Source organism: Tarenaya hassleriana, unplaced genomic scaffold, assembly GCF_000463585.1.
Source record: "Tarenaya hassleriana unplaced genomic scaffold, ASM46358v1 Cleome1, whole genome shotgun sequence".
Lineage (NCBI taxonomy): Eukaryota > Viridiplantae > Streptophyta > Magnoliopsida > Brassicales > Cleomaceae > Tarenaya > Tarenaya hassleriana.
Genome location: NW_010960187.1, coordinates 3,807,980 through 3,830,356, shown reverse-complemented (window position 1 = coordinate 3,830,356; position 22,377 = coordinate 3,807,980). Strand labels below are relative to the sequence as shown.

The 22,377-nt window shown below is 34.6% G+C and overlaps 4 protein-coding genes and 1 long non-coding RNA gene across 7 annotated transcripts; 4 read left to right on the top strand and 1 right to left on the bottom strand.

Annotated features, from left to right (window-relative positions):
- Positions 1-3,512: 3,512 nt before the first annotated feature.
- Positions 3,513-4,262, top strand: LOC104809252. The gene is made up of 2 exons (XR_771120.1): positions 3,513-3,649; positions 4,010-4,262. It is a non-coding gene; the product is annotated as an uncharacterized LOC104809252 (long non-coding RNA).
- A 1,796-nt stretch (positions 4,263-6,058) lies between these two features.
- On the top strand, positions 6,059-9,421 carry LOC104809241 (bifunctional nuclease 1-like). Of its 3 annotated transcripts, none has more exons than XM_010535160.1 (11): positions 6,059-6,307; positions 6,785-7,072; positions 7,401-7,571; positions 7,663-7,712; positions 7,811-7,867; positions 7,991-8,056; positions 8,164-8,238; positions 8,317-8,435; positions 8,534-8,625; positions 9,042-9,106; positions 9,224-9,421. In XM_010535160.1, the coding sequence occupies exons 2-10, from the start codon at positions 6,793-6,795 to the stop codon at positions 9,101-9,103; spliced, it is 972 nt and encodes a 323-aa protein (XP_010533462.1). In that variant the 5' UTR covers positions 6,059-6,307; positions 6,785-6,792; the 3' UTR covers positions 9,104-9,106; positions 9,224-9,421. The 3 variants fall into 3 exon arrangements, with proteins under 3 accessions (XP_010533462.1, XP_010533452.1, XP_019059051.1); XM_010535150.1 differs by having other exon boundaries at positions 6,063-6,311; XM_019203506.1 differs by lacking the exon at positions 6,059-6,307 and adding an exon at positions 7,089-7,322 and having other exon boundaries at positions 6,793-6,847.
- Positions 9,422-13,924: 4,503 nt separating this feature from the next.
- Positions 13,925-16,459, top strand: LOC104809232 (jasmonate O-methyltransferase-like). The gene is made up of 4 exons (XM_010535137.2): positions 13,925-14,033; positions 14,159-14,563; positions 15,628-15,906; positions 16,005-16,459. Exons 1-4 carry the CDS (start codon positions 13,959-13,961, stop codon positions 16,374-16,376), a joined length of 1,131 nt encoding a protein of 376 aa, XP_010533439.1. The 5' UTR covers positions 13,925-13,958; the 3' UTR covers positions 16,377-16,459.
- A 405-nt stretch (positions 16,460-16,864) lies between these two features.
- On the top strand, positions 16,865-19,620 carry LOC104809224 (zinc finger CCCH domain-containing protein 16). Its single transcript, XM_010535130.1, has 10 exons — positions 16,865-17,013; positions 17,355-17,556; positions 17,696-17,784; positions 17,882-17,977; positions 18,073-18,166; positions 18,250-18,470; positions 18,624-18,733; positions 18,837-19,050; positions 19,199-19,271; positions 19,392-19,620. The coding sequence occupies exons 1-10, from the start codon at positions 16,976-16,978 to the stop codon at positions 19,425-19,427; spliced, it is 1,173 nt and encodes a 390-aa protein (XP_010533432.1). The 5' UTR covers positions 16,865-16,975; the 3' UTR covers positions 19,428-19,620.
- Positions 19,621-20,008: 388 nt separating this feature from the next.
- LOC104809215 lies at positions 20,009-21,345 on the bottom strand. Its single transcript, XM_010535117.1, has one exon. The coding sequence runs from the start codon at positions 21,161-21,163 to the stop codon at positions 20,084-20,086; it is 1,080 nt and encodes a 359-aa protein (XP_010533419.1). The 5' UTR covers positions 21,164-21,345; the 3' UTR covers positions 20,009-20,083.
- Between the last annotated feature and the right edge of the window lie 1,032 nt (positions 21,346-22,377).

The window sequence follows — 22,377 nt, the reverse complement described above, 5'->3', positions numbered from 1 at the left end:
TTATAGAAAATTCCAATATTGACACATATATATAATGAAAATATTAAACTTAAGCCTAAACTAAAAATGTTGGCAAGTTAGAAAGTTTCAACTTCCAACAAGATTTATAATTGATCGATCGAAAATATTAAATAAAGACAAATTTCAATAAAAGTATTTTTTTCTATATAAAATTTAATTTAACCCAAATCAAATACAAAAAATAAGATATATATATATATATATATATATATAAAGTATTATTAAATTGAAAAACATAATCAAATTAATGATAAACCCGAAATTGTGATCTAATCAAAAGTACGAGGTCGTGGGGATATCATCTAGAAGAGGACACGCGTCAACAAAGCATTCGATCTATATGGTGATTGAATTAAATTTTAAAATTGTTGGTTTAGCTTTAAAGATGGGTTAAATGGTGTTTGTCCGACGATAATTAGGTGATTAGGTTAATCAATCAAATCTGTTTTGGGTAAAAAGTAATTTGTACAGATTTCGGCATATAGTTCGTGGAATCTTTCTATTCCGAGAGAATAAATTATTAGCCGGATATTATAAATAATTTATAATTATGTCGAGTAATTTATAGGGAAATTAAATAGTTTAAGATAAAAGTATCGAAAATATTACATTAAAGTTTAAAATATTATGTTTTTTTACATATGTGGAAGCTGTGGGAAAAGTGAATGTCAATGGTTTTCATTGAAACACATTCAAAATTCCCTCACAAAGTACTCACTCAAGAATACATATATATATATATATATATATATATATATATATATGCCTATGCCAAATGGTGAAAGATTCTTTGAGCCATAAACAAGATGCTAATTAAAGATCATTTGGTTATATTATTGTAGAATATAGGATAAGTTCTTGTACAGAAAAAAATCGATATTTTTCGGGTATAACCATCCATTATCTATAGATACCGAAATAAAGATTCGTGGAATTGAAGAAAGCTTTTGACGAATTTGATATGAAACCAAAATCAAAATGAAGGGAGGATCCAAAAGTAACATAATGCTCCATATGTAAAAGAAACCCCACTTGAAAACACGCCCTAAAATGGGATACCAAAAACTACCAAACTTCATTCCAAGCATTATTTGCATTCACTACTAAAGTTGTCATGGTTGCCTCTGCTAAGGTGTTCTTTGATAGATTCTTTCACACTCTCACCACACATATATATACACACACATATAGATATATGTATGTCTGCTCTAATCCAAAATTTCTTCTATATAGCTTTGAAAGATATGGAAGTGATCACTTGAAAATCTACTCTATGAATTCTATAAGTAATTATGAGATCTTATTTCCTACCTTCAAGACACTATTTAAGATTCATTTAATTTCACGAGTTTTTTCATTCTCAAATCTCTTACATCGATCTGTCTATAATTATGATCATTATTCTTTTGATTAAATATCGTTTTATATATGTCTCGTTTTTTCCCTTTGGATTATCGATCGATATATAGTTCGATCTAAAAATCCCCTCTATCATATATATATATATATATATATATATTCTACAATGCCTTGCTAAGTGATCTTTTTACCCAACACAAAAGGGGGTCCAAGTTGCATTACTGCAGGCTTAGAGATCGCAACAAAAGTTTTAAACAATCGGGGAAAAAAGGAAAAGACATAAAAAGTGGAATCAAATTGTGACAATTTTTTTTTTAAAAAAAAAAAAAAGTTTAAGGAGCAAAGAAAAGCTGTCTGAAAGATTCTGAATTTGCCTAACATCTCCACGCATTCACATGTCCTCTCGTATCTTCTTAGGTTTTGGCTTTGCCTCTTTCCTTTCACTCTTCATCTAATTCTTTCTCCCTCTTCATATCTTCATATGGTTTCCAAGCCTTGCATGCTTTCCAAACCTTACATACTATTGTCCACGATTGTACAAAAAATTTCTGGATCCGCCACTGAATATAACGTTTCATCAGATACTATTAATACTAGTACGAGCTATGAAATTATGTCATTTTTTGTTTTGTGTGAGATTTTTGTAAGAAAACTTTTCCAAAGTGAAATTTGCAATTGACCAATATGGAAAACAAAAAGCCAAAAGATGTTCTACCAATTTTTTTATTTATTTAAGATGGGCACTTTGGTGAGTAGTCAAATTTATATGAATCAACTTTACATTAAAAAATGAATATATATATATAGTTCCTATGGTCTACATGAAAATATCCTCGAACCATATTCCATTTTTCAGTTAAATAAAACAAATTCATTTTGACAAATTGGTGCTAAATCGTCATTAAAAAAAAAGTCCAAATCTATTTGGTAACGATTGATTAAAACAGCACGGAGGCCTAAATTAGATGTAACACAGAAAACGTTGATGTGTGTTTGGGAATCTTCAGTTCTTTCAAAGTGGTAATAAACCTTTAATTGGGTTGGTTTTGAACCAAATAAAACTAATGTGCTAAATGGAAAATCACCGCCTAAAGTTCGTTGTGTCGTGTCTCCATCAAAATTTACATGATCGGAGCCTTTGTTTGTTGGTCTGTCCTCTTTTCTTCCTTTTCTTTTTCTGCCCGATATTCTTAATATTTGCAAAATAACCCCTCAGTTTTTCTCGAGTGTTAACATCAAGAAATTGGTCGCGTGGATTTGAAACTAGATTGATCGTAAATCATGTGTTATAAATTTATTCCGTGTAATTAGTTACGGATATTTTGGTCGTAATCATTGAAGCGATCGAATTTTAATCATTGGAGGAGGAAAATTATACGGGTTGATTGATGATCCGTCATGAGGGTCAATTTTCGATAGATTACAGTCATTTAAGGTCAATTTCATCATTTTCAAAAATGTTTAATTCAGTATATTTAAATTTTTTTGTATATTGGCTAATTGATTACAACATTTTCTCAATCTTTCACGTTGCCTATAATGTTTAGCATGTGTTTTTTTTTCACATATATACTTCTAGATCAATCATATTTAATTATCACAATTTAAGTTGGCTTTATATCGGTATTTCTATTACTTATCTTAATCATATTCTAATATACATCCGAGAATCGATTCTTTTAGATAAAACAGTATAAATTTGATTTGTATATGAATTTTGAAATAAGTTTTTGGTGATATAATTTTACATCTCATAAAAAAAGACATGTAACAATTTTTTTTTTGTGCTAAACGTAATACAAAAAAAAAAGACATAAGAATCATACAACATAAGTAACACTATTTATTATTTCTTAAAGGAGAGGTGGAGAATTGATGGAGAAAAAAATAATATAGAATTACGTAAATACAAAGCTTGTGGGTCCAATGTTTTTGTCTACACATTCCTTTGTACGGTCACGGAATTTGCCTTCGGTCCGAAGGCAAAAAATGTGACCTAACTTAGGTTTAAAAAACACACACACAAAATCATATGTACAAATTCTCAATCGTATGGCATTCAAATATTTCGTAATTTTGTTTTTTCAAAAAACCCAATTATTGACTATAAATCTTGATTTTGAATTCACTAAATAAACATTTTAACCCATTTGTTTTCTGTCGTATATTCTCACGTGATCAAATAAATCAATAGAGTGATGGTGCTAAATGGTATAATGGAGCCATTGGCAAGCACGAAGCACGAAGCATCACCCTTAAGCATATCCCGGTACGAGACTTGCTAAGAATATGATTCGTTACAAATTAATTAGGACCATATATAATTATAAAATCATACATAATTAGCCTGCATCTTTATTATTCTTATTTCAGTCTAACAAGTTTGCAGTATTACATAAATTTTATTCAGCATGATACATATAAGTACCCCGCAGACAAATTTAAAAGTAGAAACCATGTGCTTTGCTTGGCATCCAGTATATACTAATTGTATTTTACTCGACTATATAAATTACATTACACATGCATTTCCTTCAATAAATGAATAAAATATATTCGATTTTATTTTAATAAAAAAAATGTAAAAAGCATCTGAATGCTCTAGTGCTTCTCTTTAAACCGTGACCAGAAAACGACCAAAAAGGAGAAGGAACAGAAAGGGGAGAGAGAACAAGTTCCAGTCACTATCCCGACATACATAATCAACCAAATCTCACATATTAAAACAACGTGTGAATATATATATATATATATATATATATATATATATTCAACCATGCACTCGTATTTGCGCGTATATACGTGTCCTCATGTATAATAGCATGGCTTTTTGAATTTGTGTATACAAAAAAATATAAAGATAATTACATAATTCTATTACATATATTTTAGGGTTTTTCAAAGGCATGCAAACCCTAGAAACTCTCGTCTACTGAATCTGAGCTGCAGAAGTAATTTTTCAAAGCATATAACTCTGGATGGAGAACTGACAATTTTAGGTTCGTTAATAAGCTAAATTAATCAAATTCGGAAATAATTGTTTTATTAAAATAAGAATAATTTAAAAAATGAATCGAAATCGAATCTCTCGACATCCAAGTTTTTGATGGATTCGGGATAAATTGAGGCCCGATTGAGCTAATCGGGTAATTAGCATATTGGGCTTGTCTTTGAAAAGGCCCAAATCCATGGGCTACAAATGGGCCTAACAAATGAATTTGGTTCCTCCCGGTTGGCACTTCAATGGAGATATGGAAAAACGTGTTTATATAATCGAATCTAATTCGATTTTGTTTTTTTGGGTAACGGATCTAATTCGATTTTTAATTCTAATTTCTTTTCTTTTATAATTTAAACCAACACGAATTTGAATCAGAATATTTTTTTAAAGCTGAAGAAACAATCGATTATTCAATCCAAACACGACTTTTGTTACATTGTATTAGTTCGAATAGAAATTCTTTTATTGTTCATCCAAATTGTTGCAACCACGTAGAATAATTCTATATTTGAACAGAATTTAATATAAAAATAAATAGTTACAATTTTTAAAAATTGAATAAAAATCAAATACATATTGAAAAAAACAATAAAAGCTGATTTTTTAACAATAATTTTTATCAATAAATTTAACCCTATATAAAAATTAATTAAAATATATTTTTTTAAATAGTCACCCTTCATAACTATTATCAATAATCTTTGGAACACATAAGTAAAATTGGAAATATCTTTAAGATATTTATTAGGGGCTCGAGGAATTGGATAACAAAGGAATGCTCCTAAAGCGATTTACAAAAATTCAATTTCGAATATATAGGAATATTTTTTTAGATATTTTGTGAGCAATCAGAAACTCCACTTGGTGAATGTCATTTTCCCTTCTTGAATAAAACATTGGATATTTCATTAAGTGGGTCACTCTTTTGTGAATTAATTATATTTAAAACGTATGAACATTAGCAGAATGATGTAGACATGTCTTAATTTTTTTATAGTTTACTGTTGATGATGTTTTATAATTAAATCATTCCAATTAATTTTGTCCACAGAAATTATTATTTAATAAATTGTTGCTCAAAAAAAGAAAAAAAAATACAAGAGTTTTGGAATGTTCATTGCAGTACATTTCTTCCGCCTCATCCATCATCATCATCATCGTGTGAACTTAGTGACACGTGGAACGCCCTACTGAGTATTGTATTTTGGTCACCGGCTACTGATGACGTGTCGGTCCGATAATGTGAGTCCCGCTACAGTTCCCACTTTCACCCTTTTGGATAAATTTAGAGTCTTATTTCCGAAAAATGTGATTTGTTTTTTTTTCTTTTCTCATTTTAAATTATTAAAAAAAATACTAACCCTTCATTTACTCATTTTCGTAAATAAATAATAATCATAAAAATATTATATTAATATCTTGTCATATGATACTCAAGGTACTTAATTTCAAATAATGCGATAATTATCGAGATTCAAAATTTTCAAATATGTTGGATGGTATATTAGGTTTAGGGTTTAGGATTTAATAAACATTGTTATATTTAGTGTTAGGTTATAGCTATTATATATTTTAATAAATTAGAGTAAAGTGAGAAAATATTAAATCAGAATAAATGGTACTACTAAATACAACTAAAATGGAAAAGGGTAAAATCGACAATTGATAAACATCGGCCGATAAAGCGACAGAGATTCTCTCTCGCCGTCGATCCGTCAAGTGAAGGATCTCATTATCCTCTTCTTCTGCCTTGGCCTTCTCTTTGATTCTCTCTCTCGTTACGTTCTTAGGAACTTCGTTGATCGAATCTGGTCAAGTTTGCTTTCTCAGATTCCACTGGTTGCCATAACCCAATTCGTATCGTCTGATCTGTCGCTCCCCGAATCTGATTTTTCCGGGAAAATCAGTGTCTTTTCTCGCGAAATCGTAGGTAAAATCAGCTCTGTTTCTTTTATCATCATCAGGCTGAATAGATTTCTGAGTTCTTGGTAAATTTACTCGTTTGATTGAAAAGTCTGTCGATCCTTTGATTTTTTGGCTCTGTGGGAGTGGTTTTGGGGTTTTAGTTATGCTTGTTATGGATCAGTGATTTTTCATGATCATATCGTAGTAGCTGAATTTCAGCATGTTTATGCGCTTTCATATATGCGTGTATTCTTATATTATATATATATATATATATATATATACGTGGGTATAGCTCTGATCTAAAACTGCACTCCGGAAAATAGAATTTTGGAATCAAGGGTGTGGTAATGTTGGATACTACAAGGTTTCTGAAACCGAAACTTATGATTTTGTTGGAACAATACAACAGATTCGAGCATATAATGTGTACTTAAACCGAAGTTTCCGAGATGTTTCGTTGTCAACGCGAACTAAAGTTTTACTTGTGCATTGAAGGAAAGAAGATGAGGTCACTTCAGGCACCGGTCGTTTTCCCTGCAGTTCGTCCCCGGCAATTGGGTTCACTTGTCAGCTACAATGGCTCCCAAGCTAGGCCACCTAGAAGCCGTTTCTTGGGTAGTCCTCCAAAGAGTATCAAGATTCAGGCTGCTTCGGTTCATCTAAGGTTTAGGTGCAAGAGTATACAATGTGTTTTCAGTTCACATTCCGACGGTACCGGGAGCACTGCTGAGAATTTCAACGAGAATGATGAGGACTATGTTAACTCCAGTGTGGTGGAAGCCGGTAAGTTGGTTAATAGGGCAATTGGTTTCACTTGTCAGCTACAATGGCTCGAAGGCTAGGCCACCTAGAAGCCGTTTCTTGGGTAGTCCTCCAAAGAGTATCAAGATTCAGGCTGCTTCGGTTCATCTAAGGTTTAGGTGCAAGAGTATACAATGTGTTTTCAGTTCACATTCCGACGGTACCGGGAGCACTGCTGAGAATTTCAACGAGAATGATGAGGACTATGTTAACTCCAGTGTGGTGGAAGCCGGTAAGTTGGTTAATAAACTTGCTCGCTTGATAATTATCTACTGCTCGGAATGATGTATTATGTGGGTTTTATGTGTAGTTGAGGTACGGAGTGGAGCAGATGGTTTCCTGGTGAAGATGAGGGATGGAAGGTACCTGCGTTGTGTCCATAACAATCCTCAAGGAGATCATCTACCAGATTATGCTCCACACCCTGCAATCGTTTTGAAAATGGAAGATGGAACCGGTCTTCTCCTTCCGATTATCGTTTGTATGTGTCCTTGTATCCATACCCATCTGGTATAATACCTGAGCAACATTATTCCTTTGTGCTGAGTTCCTTCTCATGAATGTAATTGCAGTGGAGATGCCAAGTGTATTGCTTATGGCAGCATTGACGAATGTCCAAATCGTATGATTTCATTCCTCACTCTGTATTCTCCACTTTTTTTTTTGCATCTGTAAAAGTGACGAAGGGAGAGTTCGTGCATTTTTGGCTGCTGATTGCAGGCAAGACCCACTATGTATCAAGTGGTGAAGGAGATGGTTGACAAGATGGGTTACGAAGTATGCCTTTTAGTTTCTTTCTGTTTCTGTCCCATTTTCTGTATTCTCTCTCTCTCTCTCTCTCTCTCGAAGCTTCCGTTCTGCAAGATATTATTCATGAAAAATTGTCAAACTCTTCTGCAGGTGAGACTTGTAAGAATCACCAAAAGAGTTCACGAGGCATACTTTGCTCAGTTATACCTTTCAAAGGCATGTAACTGCTCCCTACTACAGCCATTTTCATGCTCCATTTGGTTTGGAAAATTTTTTGTAAAACTTAACTATCCAGTTTACGGTTTCCGGTAATAATGTTTCAGGTGGGTAATGCATCTGATTGCATCAGCTTTGACCTTCGGCCTTCAGATGCGATTAATATAGCCGTGAGATGCAAGGTATGCTTATGGATCATACGGTTCTTTCTTACTAAAAATATCATCGGGTGGGCGATCATAGTATCTCCTACTTCGTAGGTACCTATCCAAGTCAACAAGTACCTAGCATACGGTGATGGGATGAGGGTAATTAAGTCGAGAAAGCTATTTACACACACACCTGCTTCAGATGGGTTATTATTTACTGAATTAGACCGGTAATTCTCTGACTGAAGCTTGAAATCGATCTTTTTAGATATGCTTGTTTGATGAAAGAAGTGAATATTGTAACTTGTCATTGTTCGTTCATGTGCAGTCCTAGCTCGCAGCCCTGTCTTGATACAAAAGAGTTTAATCTTTTGAGTAACATGATGCAAGCTGTTGATCAAGAGCGGTACGATGAAGCTGGTAAGCTCTTAGTACCATCAACCCACTCAAATCTCGTTTCAGATGCATTTTTTCCGGGTCATTCCCCTGATGAAATAATACCCCCTTTCGCTAAACGATAGAATTCATTTGTCGGGCATATACTTAACAGCTTCGGTCCATCCTCATTAGGAATTTTTCCTGGTTTGACAACGCCACTTCCTAGCAGTTGAAGTCAGTGAATCTGGTTCTCATATTGACACTGGCTATTATATCACAAGGGTATTACTGCAATTATATTCAGTGTTTAACCTAGGGTTTTGTATACATTTCACTGATGTAATAAACAGAGAAAGCATTTGCCTATTGCATCATCAGCTTTTGTATGAACAAGTTACTGGGTGTTCTTGCCTTTTTGCTCTGAGATCAGTATCTTTCTTGACACCTTGAATTTGCAGCCGAGTGGAGAGACAAGCTTGGACAGTTCCGGGCGAAACGAAACTTGAGGAAATATACGTGAAAGGTACGAAACCGAGGGGCTCTCGTTTCGATTTTTCGGACGAAATGAAACCGTTTTCCCAATGCAAGATTTCACGGTTTGGACACATTTCAACGTTTGTGTTTTTTTGGCTTTGATTAGGTTCAAGACAGCAAGTACTATTTTGTACATAACGGAAGAAGCCGTTGTCGGGTGCTCTGAACAAAGCGCGGAAGAAACACGAAATTGCTTCTCTCCTTCTACACTCGTTGTTGTCTAAGTGACGATGATTCTATGTTGTGTGTGTGTAAATATAATATTACTTGTTAATCTATGATTAAACACGTTTCTTATGCTTAATTCTATATTATTAATTAATAAATGATTAAAGCAAAATGTAAAATCTCAACTATTCAAAGTTCAAACTATATCTTTCGACTTAGGGTACGAAACTTGGTTTGCTCTAAACTGGTAAATCTCTGTCTTTTTCTGTTCTTTTTCTTTTTTAATTTTGTTTTGTAAAAAAATCGAAAACGAACTAAACTTGTGATATTTTAATTGCAATTTTAGAAAAATGGAAAAATTGTATACTATTACGATAGTTGGAAATTGGAATAGTTTTTTTTAAGTTTTTTTTTATTAATTTTCCTTTCTATTTTGTTCTAATAGATTACTATTTGGTTTCATATTTAATCAGTCAAAACAAAACTAGATATTCAAATATAAATAAATAGTTTAAAAATGCATCCTTATAATAAAAAATAAAATAAATTCTTATAAAATCCATCCTAGTTATTGCATGGCATGATCAAACTAAGAGGTTATTTAGTTGGATTTTTGTGTTGGCAAAAAAGCAAAAATCCAACGTTATTATTGCAAGTATGGGCCAATAAAATAAAATAATGAATCACATGAACAACATGTTTTGCGTTTTTATTTATTTATTTATATTTATTTATATTTATTTATGTAAGTGATAAATAAGAGTAACGAACGTCTCCGATTCTCTGTGCCGTCAACGTAATTGACCCCTACCAATGTCCAATAATTGCATCTGTTTTTTAGTCCTTTATCCTTCGTTGACACCTTTTTTTTATAGAATATAATAAAAATAATAACTTAATAATAATAAATAAAAAATTACATATATATATATATATATACATGTGTGTATGTTATGTATATGGATGTATGCGTCTTCTTCTTCCATCATTTTGGCATATTTCCATTCTTTCGCATTGTAAATTAAATATTTTTTACGTTATTTATTTTGTGCAGTGGCGAGAGAGACATTCGTTCCTTGATATGCGTGGCTTCCAGATTCCGCACGTATTTAAAATATGCGAAATTCTCATTGGTTGAAATTAGTTTCAGAATAATTCCGCGTCACTTCAAGAGACTATAAATAGAAATGTCATTATAAATAAAACGTAATTTGGAGTTTAACGGTGAATAAAAAAATAGGGACCAAAAACGGTCCACATTGTTGGAAGAAAAAATGTTGTGAGAGAAAATGAAAAGACTTTCACATATACCTTTCAAATAGACTGCGAAAATTAGGCCAATGAAAAAATCTAAACTGAAATCATGATTCAAAATCGAAAAATAAAAGTCTGCAATCATGATTTTTTAAACTAAACATATATATTATTAATAAAAACTGAAAAATATTTAAACAAAAAATTGCCAAATGAAAAAAACCAAAGGGGTCAGAGTAAGAATGCGCAAAAGATTACTCACGTGAAAGCTTTTGCCGCTTGAGAAGTCCCAAACGTGAACTATTTTTGTACGAATAGAACATCCATCCGTGAATACATAGGAAAAAAAAAATAGCCAATTAAATGAATAAATTATAAAGACGACATTTCAGTGACTTTGTGTGGTTAATTAGTCTAAATTAATAAAAAAAAAAATAGCTGTTGAAGCAGGGATATGAAAAATATGAATACGAAGATATCAAATCATACAAGATTCAAGAACTCGATAAATAGGATTTAGAATTTAGGGTTTAGACTAAATGAAGATAAAGATATAAAAATATAGAAAAAACGATCACATTTTACTAACTCTGAATCAAGATAGATTATATTGAAAATGTGATTAAAAAATTAGAGTCCGTCGTGAACTGCCTCCAAAAATAAAAAATTAATTTTGAAAATCGAACTTTTTCGAGTTTTTTTTAGATTTTTCACTATTTTTTTTTTTGTGTGTAGGACATTATGCCGGCCTTTATCTCTAAGAGAACGAATAATTACAAACAACATATGCTCATCGTGTGAACTAACTAAAGCTTGTGAAGGTGACCCTTGTGTACGATGTGCACTAAAAGGTCTGTCCAAATTTAAATCGCAAAAGCATACGAAATTGTATTAAATGCGTGAATTTATTTCTGTAGAAGAAACAATAGAAATAAATTATGTAGAGTTTTCATCTCCCCCTCACTAGTCATTTGTTTTATTCAATGAAATTGACTTTGTTAAATAACCCTAATCGTTGCTGTATTTAGAAGGCTTGTAGGTTTATTAATTAATTATAAGCATTTTGCATTAAGCTTTCGTATTAATTAGAAAATGTGTAAAATTTTACGCATACTTCGTACCCGTCATTTTCGAAAATGTGTAAAATAGATTATTCAAAAATGTATTTACATTGTGTTTATAAAAACGTTACTTTAATACAGGAATAATATTGCATTTTATAGAAATTGAAATAATTATTTTTGTAAGAGTGCGATATATATAGTAGCCTCGACTAACATTTGGTGATGGAGACATTGAAGGTTTCAAAATAGACGCGATAAAAATTAAGCATATAGCCGCACGTGACTAGGAACCAAGCACGTGGTTTTAATTATAAAGGTATATAAATGTTAGGTTTTTCAAAATTAATTTTTATTATACGTGATTAGTTGTACCTGATTAACAAATGTTACACAGTGTGCCTTCCACTAATATTTGATGATGGAGACATTTAAGGTTTCAAAATAGACACGTAAGGAACCAATCAAGCACGTGGTTTTAATTATAATTAAAGATATATAGATGCTAGAATTTTCAAAATTAATTTTATTTCTACGCAATTAGTTGTACCTGATTAACAATTTTTACGAGGCATATTATGCGAACCACAAACATATACTATTCAGTGCGTGTGTTTATTTCTATAGTAGAAATAAATAACGTAGAGTTTTCGTCTTCCCCTCGCTAGTAATTTGTTTTTTTAAGTAACCTTTTTATTGTATTTAGAAATTAAACGTATAAGTTTATTAATTATGAACATTTTGCATTAAGCTCACATATATAGAATGTTTAAAAATATACATATCTTTTCACACCCATCATTTAAAAAAATGTTTTTTTTTTTATAAAATAAAAATGTTTGAAATAGATTATTCCAAAATGTATTTCCATCGTGTGGAAATACTTTGTCTAATGATGGGACCATTATATATTTATATCTGAAAAGACTTTAAGAGTATTCTCATGTATGGTCAATCTCATACATAGTTTAGTGCAATGTGAATTTCATGTTTCTTTTCCTTCTTCTTTTTTTTTAAGATAAGGATGGATAATTAATTTTTGGTTCGGTTATTTTTTTTTATACAGATAGAATTTATATAGAGGTATCTAAAAGACAGCGAAACAATAAAAAATGATATGACAAAAAAATATAAACATTGATAAACTAATTAAATCGATATTGTTATAATATAACGCTTAAAGATTTGAAATAATTGTGATGGTGAGAGATTAAAAAAAAATTACATTTCTGAACTGTATAAGTTTACTGTGAATTATGATCAACAGTTCCATAATTGTCATTTAAAATTATATTATTTTTTTTACAACTCAAATCAAATCTCGAATATTTGAGTAGGATTTTAATTAATATTCTTCGGATTCGATCATTTACATAATATGCATCGAAACATTGATACAACTATAAAAGTGGATTCGGCGGCTAAATAATATTTTATTAGTTTAGCATTTAAAAATAGTATAATTGTTGACGTCTCATGATCACAGGTTGTAGGTCCAAAATTGGCCGTCTCTGTCTCAATCTTTTATATATAAATATATATATATATATATATATGGTATCGAAAAATTACTATATCATGTTTATAATATAATAAAAATATCAGACGTTAATTTTAAGTTTTATAAATTTAACCTTTTGCTTTTACCTCTAAGATTTCGTATTTTGATTGTTGTATGTTGGTTTTCAATTTGTTCACTTTATTTATCCCATCCTATATGATACATTTCTCAAATGTCAGACCTATAAACTCAGCCTTATGAATATGAAATATATTATCGTAATTTTGGTCTTGTTGGATAAAAGTAATTTGATGTCTAATTACATTGTGTGTTAGAAATTTGCCAAAAGATCAACCAAATAGATAGAAACCGGTCTGGTCCTGCTCTAACCTAACTAAACCGGATTCAGAATAATATCCCATCTTTTTTTTATAATCAGTAGTTTCGTCTTCGGCCTATTTAATCCTCTTGAATCCGAAGTCAGTATTTAGTCAAGTAATTAATTGTGTATCTCGTTCTCGCCACAGGTGGAATTGAAGCCATGTTCTCGCCACACTTGTAGAATTGAAGCCATGAACTCGATGTGAAAATAATATCCATCTTATCTACATTATTAATAATGTGAGGTTAAGTGTAAAAGAAAGGACATTATAATTCAAACGTGACGAAAGGACAGCAAAACTATCCATCTAAGGATGATAGCTTTGGCCACATCCACATATTTGTGTTTGATGCTCTCTCTCTCTTCGTTTCCCCTCGACTATATATTGACCCGCCAACACTTTCTCATCTTCACACACACACACACACACATACACAGATATATATATATATATAGAGAGAGAGAGAGAGAAGCCATGGAAGTGATGCAAGTTCTCCATATGAACCGAGGAAATGGTGAAACAAGTTATGCCAAGAACTCAACCGTTCAGGTAATTAATGATCTCTTCTTCCTTCCATCAAAGCTTACATATGTATATATACAATTATGCATATACTACATATATATACTGATATAATACAGTACTGGTTTATAAATCTTCAATATGCATTGCAGAGCAACATAATCTCAATTGCGAAATCAATAACGGAAGAGGCCTTGATAAAGCTGATGAACAACACTGTCATGGAGAGCATGGGAATAGCCGACCTAGGCTGCTCCTCCGGTCCGAACTGCCTTCTATCGGCGTGGAACATCATCGACGCCATCCACGCCACGTGTCGCGATGCCAATCGTCCGATCCCCGAACTCAGCGTCGCCCTCAACGATCTTCCCACCAATGACTTCAACTACATTTTCGCATCGTTGTCGGAGTTTCACGACAAGCTCGAGAGGGAAAAGGGTTCCGGTTTCAGACAGTGTTTCGTCTCCGCCGTCGCTGGTTCCTTCTACGGCCGATTGTTCCCTCGTCGAAGCCTCCACTTCGTCCACTCTTCGTCCAGTCTTCATTGGTTATCTCAGGTGAAATTTCACTTTCTATTTATTATACAAGTAATAATTGATTTGGATGCTGTTAATTTTCCCTTTTACAGCGTTGGTAGATGTTAATTTACCATATTTAACCCCAACACTCTTGTATAAATATATCTCTATAGATATTATGGAATTTGGTCTGATCAGGATTTTTAGGGCAACATCGGTGAACGTTGAAATGGCCGACTTAGAGCAAAAAAAATGAATATGATGTCGTTTTTGTTTTATTACATGGATATCGAAAATTATTGGTTCTACGCTAATCTATAACTTTCAAAAAATTTTAATTTCAATATCTTACGACAATTAATTCCGGTGGCTGATAAATATTCCATCTGGGCCACATGTTAAAGCGATATATCTTTACTCGGGAAAGGAATTTGATTTAATTGTCAGATTTATTTGATCCGCTTGGTATAAGTGGTTGGGGGATTATTTTCGAAAATTTTATATATTTTTTACACAAAAAAATACCGTGACAATTACCACATTCGACTTATCTATTGTTCAGCCAACAAAAAGCGTCCGACAGAATCTCTCTCGTCCCAGGTTGCGGTTCATATTTCGCGTTAGCATAACGCATAATATTTATGGCAAAGTCAATAATGTTTGGTACTCTGCGTGCGCATTTTTTTCAGATAACAAGACGAAACATTTTCAATATGCTCATTCACAGACGCGTCTAGCTGTTGTCACGGGTGCATGCTTTAACCCTAAAAGGATCGAAATTGTCGGTCCAATATTTGCAGCCCCATCTCGACGTTTATTTCATTTCTGGATCCCATTTGTTTGGCGGCTTTTTGGTTTGGATTTTTTTTTCTGACGAATATGGATTTCGAGCTTCCATAAGTGTAAATTAATTTATTTTTCAGTATAAAAAGCTAAAAATCACCCCATTAAAAATTCATTAGATATCATATTTCCTCTCTCTAGAAAATCACACTGTGTTTAAAGAGATGATCATCATACAAGACGCCAACATCATCATAATATAAATACGATAAATATATATATATTAATTCGTTTAGTCTGCATTGTTATATTAATTGCAGGTTCCAATCGATCTAGAGAACGAAAATGGTATAGCGACTGTAACAAATAAAGGGAAGATTTACATATCAAAGACGAGCCCCCAAAGTGTATTGAAGGCCTACGCTTTTCAATTCCACAAGGATTTCTCGGAATTTCTTCGATCGCGTTCGGAAGAGTTAGTCCCGGGAGGTCGGATGGTGTTATCGTTCATCGGGAGAAACTCTTCTGATCCGACCACCGAAGAGAGCGGCTATCAATGGGAACTCCTAGCTCAAGCCCTCATGGATATGGCCAAAGAGGTTAAAAAAAAAACAACATTCTAATAAAGCAATATACATACATACATACTCGTAAAACATTTTCCAATGTCACATAATCAATGTGATCATGATGGCAGGGTATCATCGAAGAGGAAAAGATCGATACTTTCAACGCTCCTTACTACGCTCCGTGCTCCGGAGAGGTGACAGTGGCGATAGAGGCAGAGGGTTCTTTTGGGGTAGATCGCCTCGAGACAGTGGAGATCGATTGGGAAGGTTGTCTCGGCGAAAAGAGTTATGACGTTAAATCCAAATCCGAAGCGATTTCTAGGGGACTACGGGTAGCCAACACGATCCGAGCCGTGGTTGAATCGATGCTGGAATCTCATTTCGGGGAAAACGTGATGGACGAATTGTTTCGGAGGTACGGAGAGATCGTTGGCGATTACTTCTATGAGAGGAGGCCAAGATATGGAAACATAATTGTGTCACTCGTTAGAAAGGGTTGATAATCTTGCTTATTTGGAAAATAAAATATCCTAAGATAATTTTAATTTTGAATAATTATCTGTAATGTTCCAATGGTAAGGCTCTAAGATGCATACGATTTGGTTGAAAATTTCTAATTCGGTGTGCATAGCTCTTTTTTTTCCATAAATACCTTAAAAACATTTAATTCTTATATATATAAACCCTAATCACACCTCCCCTCATGAAATTGGGCCAAAGCCCACGGCCCAAACCGACTCGTCCCCACCTTGAAAGACTCTCACTCGCTCAGAGGCTTCGGAAGCCGCCAGCCGTCGGGGGAATTCGAACGAAGGGTTAGCAAATTTACTTTTATACCCTAAAAGAAATTGATTTGAACTTTGGGCCGAATGGTGAAAGTACAAAAAGAAATTTGGGCCGAGGGCTCACTTAATGAGGGTAAATATGTCATTTACTCAGAAACCTTGTTTTGCTGCATTTCTTCAGAGTCGGTCGGGCTTCGACAAAAATGTTTTCTTTCTCTGAGGAATTTTCCGAGAAAAATAAAGCAATTCATACATACATAATCATCTATATATATATATATATATGTAGGCGCGTAGAGATTTGAGTTGCGAATATGAGGAGGGAACTGTGCAGAAACTTTCAGCGCGGGAGGTACTTTATTGCTCGTCTTCTTTTTGCTTGCTTTCTTCTTTGATACTCAAATCGATTACGTTGTATCATTCTACAGAGCTTTTAATCTATTTCTACTGCAGAAATTTAGATTGTTGTTGTAAATCTCGGGTTAAGTACGAATCTTTAAGAAATCTTGCACAATCGATGTGATATTTATGTAATTTATATTGACAAATCGTAGATTTTGCTGTGGAATGTTCTAAATTCGCGGAGGAATTTTGTTCGTAATTGAACTCTGTGACTCTGTGTGTGTGTGTGTGGGCACAAAGATTTGAATCTTATTTTCTGCATTCTTGGTTTGGTGTTGTGGTTCTTTGCAGTTGTCAATATGGGGCAAGGTGTAAATTTCTTCATTCTAGCCCACAACAACAACAACAACAACAACAACAACCGAAGACAAATCCCTTTGGGTTCGGTTCTCAAACCGGAGCTCAGCAACAGCAACAAAAGCCCAACCCTTTTGGATTTGGTGTCCAGGGCGGCTCTCAGCATGCGGGATCTAACAAACCGAATCAATTAAAGGTTCGTTTTCGCTCCCCATATGGCTTCTTTTGTTGGTTTTGGCCTCAGAAATACATCAGTTGATTGTTCTCATGATATGCTTATTCTTGAAGGGATTCAAGGGAACTAATTGTCGCATGATGTTTTTTTTGTATTTCAGTCCAACACATGGTCACGGTTTTCTCCTATACCCGGGGGTGGTGCTTCTTCACACCAGACTGGCGATAAGCCACAGCAGGCGGATCATAAGTATGTTTTTTTATGTTTGCTTACCCTTGTTATCATTCATCCATCTAGCTTCTGTGTTTAGAAAATTTTCACCTTTGTGTCTTGTTTATGGTTAAAGATGTACAGATCCTGCTGCTTGTAAGCGGATAATTGACGAAGATTTTAAGAACGAGAAGCCCTTGTGGAAGCTCACATGTTACAGCCACTGGAGATGGTATTACCTTTCTCCCTAACAAACCTGTTGATATATCTCGTTTAGTTGGCCATCCTTATGTTTCTAATCCCGGTATCTTCCTCTTTTTTTTCTAGTTTGCCTTGTGATGTTGTCGGTGATACCAGCTATGAAGAGCTGCGGGCAACATCGTACGATGAAGCTAAACGTGGATCGAGTCTGCAGTTAATTGTGAGATAATCTTCCAATCCATTTCACTCTTTAAACTTACACAGGCAATTCTTTTTCTTTGTTGACTTGATGATGCGTTAAAGGTCGAGAGGGAGAGGAATATGGTTAATTCCAAGTTAGCCGAGTTTGAGAATTTTCTCCGGAGTCCATACAGAGGCCATGGAAGCACCGGTATTCCCAGTCAAAACACGGGTTTTGCAACCTCTCCAAGTATGTTCCCACCAACTGGTCAGATCAATGCCCCTTCAGCGTTTCCGGGCTTTGCTCAACAGAGTGGATTCCATGGTACCAGCTCTGGGATCAGGTATTAACTCTTCTGGACTTTCAGTATTCCCCCTCGGTTCTCGAGGTATTCTGATCCTCATACCTCATAGTTAACCCTATATTACTCGATTTTAGTTCTAGGCAATCATCATTTCGCTTTGACGGTTTATTTTCGGTTCTAAATTTTTCTCAGGCCAGCTTTTCCTCCACAGAGTTCGCCCGGGCCGCCTCCGAGTTCCTTTGCTAGCTTTAATCAGCCTTCAGATCCTTTCAATATGAACCCTCCACAATCTGTTCCCTCAGGTAAATATTGTTGAAATTTAACGGCTCACTCTAAACCGATACACATCTTGCTCATTCCTGCAAGCTTCAGTAACTTTTTTTTGTAAAACAAAAATTGAAACAGGTCCTTCGGGTTTCCAGCTCAACAATCCAACGCCCGGAAGCCCTTTCGCATCGAATCCAGCGGCCTTCATAACTCCCAGCACTCCCCAAAGCAGTCCATTCTCTGCTTCAGTAACCGGAACTCCCTCTTTCAACATGTCCCAGAACCAGACATCACTCAACTTCAGCATCCCTAACGCTTCTCCCGAGGCAGACACGATGAAGAACTCTTCCGGGTAAGCTCCCCTTTTACGTTTTCAGCACTCTCAGAATGTGAACGGACGATAAAGAAAGTAAGATGGATCATAGAAACGATAAGGCTTTGCTTCTTCTAATTCAGCTTTCTTTCACATTAATGTATAATCTTTTGCGGAATCTATTCAGAATGAACCAACAAGGAGAAGCTGCTTCAGGTGACAACAGCATCTGGCTAAAACCGAAATGGAACCCTGGAGAGGTAAAATGCTCAAAAACTTGACGAAACTTTCCCCCCGATATCCATCACATTTCCTTTAGTCCGAAACTGATACACGTATTCTCGTTTTCGTCGTTCTTCTTTGCGTATTTTCGTGGGCAGATTCCGGAGCAAGCGCCGCCCAATGCGTTTGTTTAGTGTTTTACAGGTTGAGGCGGTGTTGTATCACACAATGTCGCCGCTGAAGTAGCCGTAGCCGCCATTGCTGTCTGCTGATTCCTTGCAAAGGTGTCTGTCTATCTTTTAGTTAGTGTTTTTTTATATCAAAAGAATCGTTCTGTTTCAGAAATTATTGAGAAATTATAAATATATAAATGTTATATTCGCAATCGCTCGCGTTGAGAAGCGCAAAAAAATATCATTGACAAAAATGGTACCCCACAACATGGGCTGAATTGGGCTCAATAAGACAAAAGCCCGATAATCTTGTCCTGATTGGTTTATTTGTAGGCCCAATGGAAAAAGAGAGAATATTTGTATATTAGATTTGATTCCATCCGGAGATGTTGCGATAACGTTTTTTGGCTTTTAAAAAATAATACAAATTTTAGAAAACATTGATCTATTTTTATTATTATACTCGATATTATAAATTCTGATATTTGAAGATATCGTATAAATATTTTGATTGAAAAAGGAAACTAACATGATTGTGATGTCATTGCTTAGTGCTCATATGAAAAGTCGTGAACAGTTTTTTAATATCACAGCATAAATTCAATATTACATTAAATCACAATTTAAATCACAAAATGAAATTATTAGTACGTACACAAATCATCGTCTCAGATTCTTCAGAAAATCTCAGAGCCATTGTCTTTGCCTTTGCACCTGAATCTGCAACCATGCCGCCGAGGCTTCAGAGGATTCTCTGTCTCCGACTCGGTCGATTCGGCCAAAAGCCCTCTCAGACATCTTCTCCTCACCCTCGGCTCATTCACCGGCTTCTTCTCCGGTTGCGGCGGCGGCGGAGGTGTCGGCTTCTTCTCCGGCGACCCACTTGCCTTCTTAGCTTCGTCGATTCGTAAGTTCACATGAGCTCCTGGGTCATTTTCTGCAACAGAGCTTTGGAACACGATCGAGTTGTTGATGCTCTGTGCGTTGCAGTTGACATATGCCTTAACAAGAGATTCTTCTTCTTCTTGTTCTTTTGGGTGTTTCCGTCCTTGTTCGTCATCTGTTGAGGTCGTGTAAGGGCTTTCGTCTGGATTGCTTCTGTATCCGCGGCGAATGTGGACTGCACTGTCTGATTTAGCCATGTCTGAAGCTATCTGCATCGTTGCTCCTTTGTTTTCGCCTGATAAAGTCACCACTGTCACGGCTTTCTCGTCGTTACCAGGGTAAGCTAGCTTGCTGATACCGTCTTTGATGTCTTGTTTGATCTTTCTGCTCATGGAGGAAGAGCCCTCTCCACTTGCATGGATTGGTAAGTTTGTTGATTTCGGATCGTTATCCGATCTCTCGGCTTTCTGCGTTTTCGTCTCCGTATGATCTATCGCCGTTACGTGCTCCATTGCCGCGGAAACAGGCCTTATGATTCTGCTCTCAGTGGCATCTTCTCTACCCTCATGAACAGCTTTCCTTGCTTGGATCACAAGTTTCTTCTTCTGTTGCCCTTGACCTTCGTCTGTGCTTTTACCGTTCTCTCCAGCGTTTTCGTTCTTTGTTCGGGATTCGACTCTCGATCTCCTCGACGTAGAAACATGCTGGCTCGTGGAAGCTCCCGCCCATGAACTTTCACTCCTTTCAGCCGACGAAGAAGCCTTAGGGGATGGCCGAGCAACGCCTGCAGGGCGGAAAGGAGGACGAGGAGGACGACGAGAGGGAGGATCGGAGGATAAGAAAGAAGGGAGGCGAAAACGGAAATGATGCATTGGTTTTTTGAAGAAGAAACTAACGAATAATCAGAAGGAGATGGCGTATGTATGTATGTATGTATGAGTAATTAATGTCTTTGTATGTATATTGGGTATAGTTTGAGCACATTGCATGGCTTCACATGCAGGGGTAAGAAAGTGATCGCTTTCTCCTTACAAACTCTGTTTCGAATCTCTGTCTTCTGCGACAACTTTTTGTAATAAAATATTGGTTCTTGGAATGGTTCCAATGCTAATCTTGATCCAGAAGCAAGGAAGAAAACGAACCTGGAAATGTGATAAACAGATGGATCTAAGAAAAGAATTCTTCACCAAGTGGGTTTTGGAAATAGAAAATGGTGGATATACCTTAACGTGTGTGTTAGATTTCCAATGTTTTGACTAAAGAAATGACAAAAACGGCTAGGTATTTTTAACTCTGATTTAGGGCTAAATATTTTGTTTTTAAAAAAAGTCTACGGTTTCCGAATCTATATCCAAAATTTTCATAAATACGATATCGTGTTTCTAGACATTGGATATCCTAATTGAGATTTTGTAATTAGTTTAAACCCATTTTTATAATATTTTAATCAATATTAGAGTTATTTTTTATAATTTATAAGAAAAATCAAAAGTTTTTTTTTATTTTAAAAAAAGTAAATTCTTTATTCTAAAAATAATAAAATACTATTTTTCATTTTTAATAAATTCTAAATGATATTTTTTGTAATTATTTCTTCCACGTGCATCATTTATAAACTTAGATTGTCTAATATATTTAATCGATAAATCAAATCATTGACTTTAGGAATCATTCGATCGTTAACAGTTTGAATTGCTGATGTGATTACGTAATGCAGAATTGTGTTATGCATGCAGGAAATGCATGCAGAACGTTGAAGGCCTTGGTTTATAAAGTTTTTAAAAAATCATAAACAGAATAATTTACTTATATAGGACGAGGCTTTATTTTATATTTATTTAGCTATCGTATCGTGTTTGGTTACTATTAAATTATTAATAATTCGTCGTCGTAATAAGTTCTTGCACCACCAAATCGTAAATATAAAGCGGAGGGGTAAAAGGGACGTTTACCAAAACTCCAACCTAATCTGCCGAAACCCGTTGTTAATAATTAACTTGTTGCTCAAAAAATTATAATTTAAAACCACAATAATGTACACGTGGCAATAGGCTATTCGTGGATATTAGTTCCTACTATATCTCGC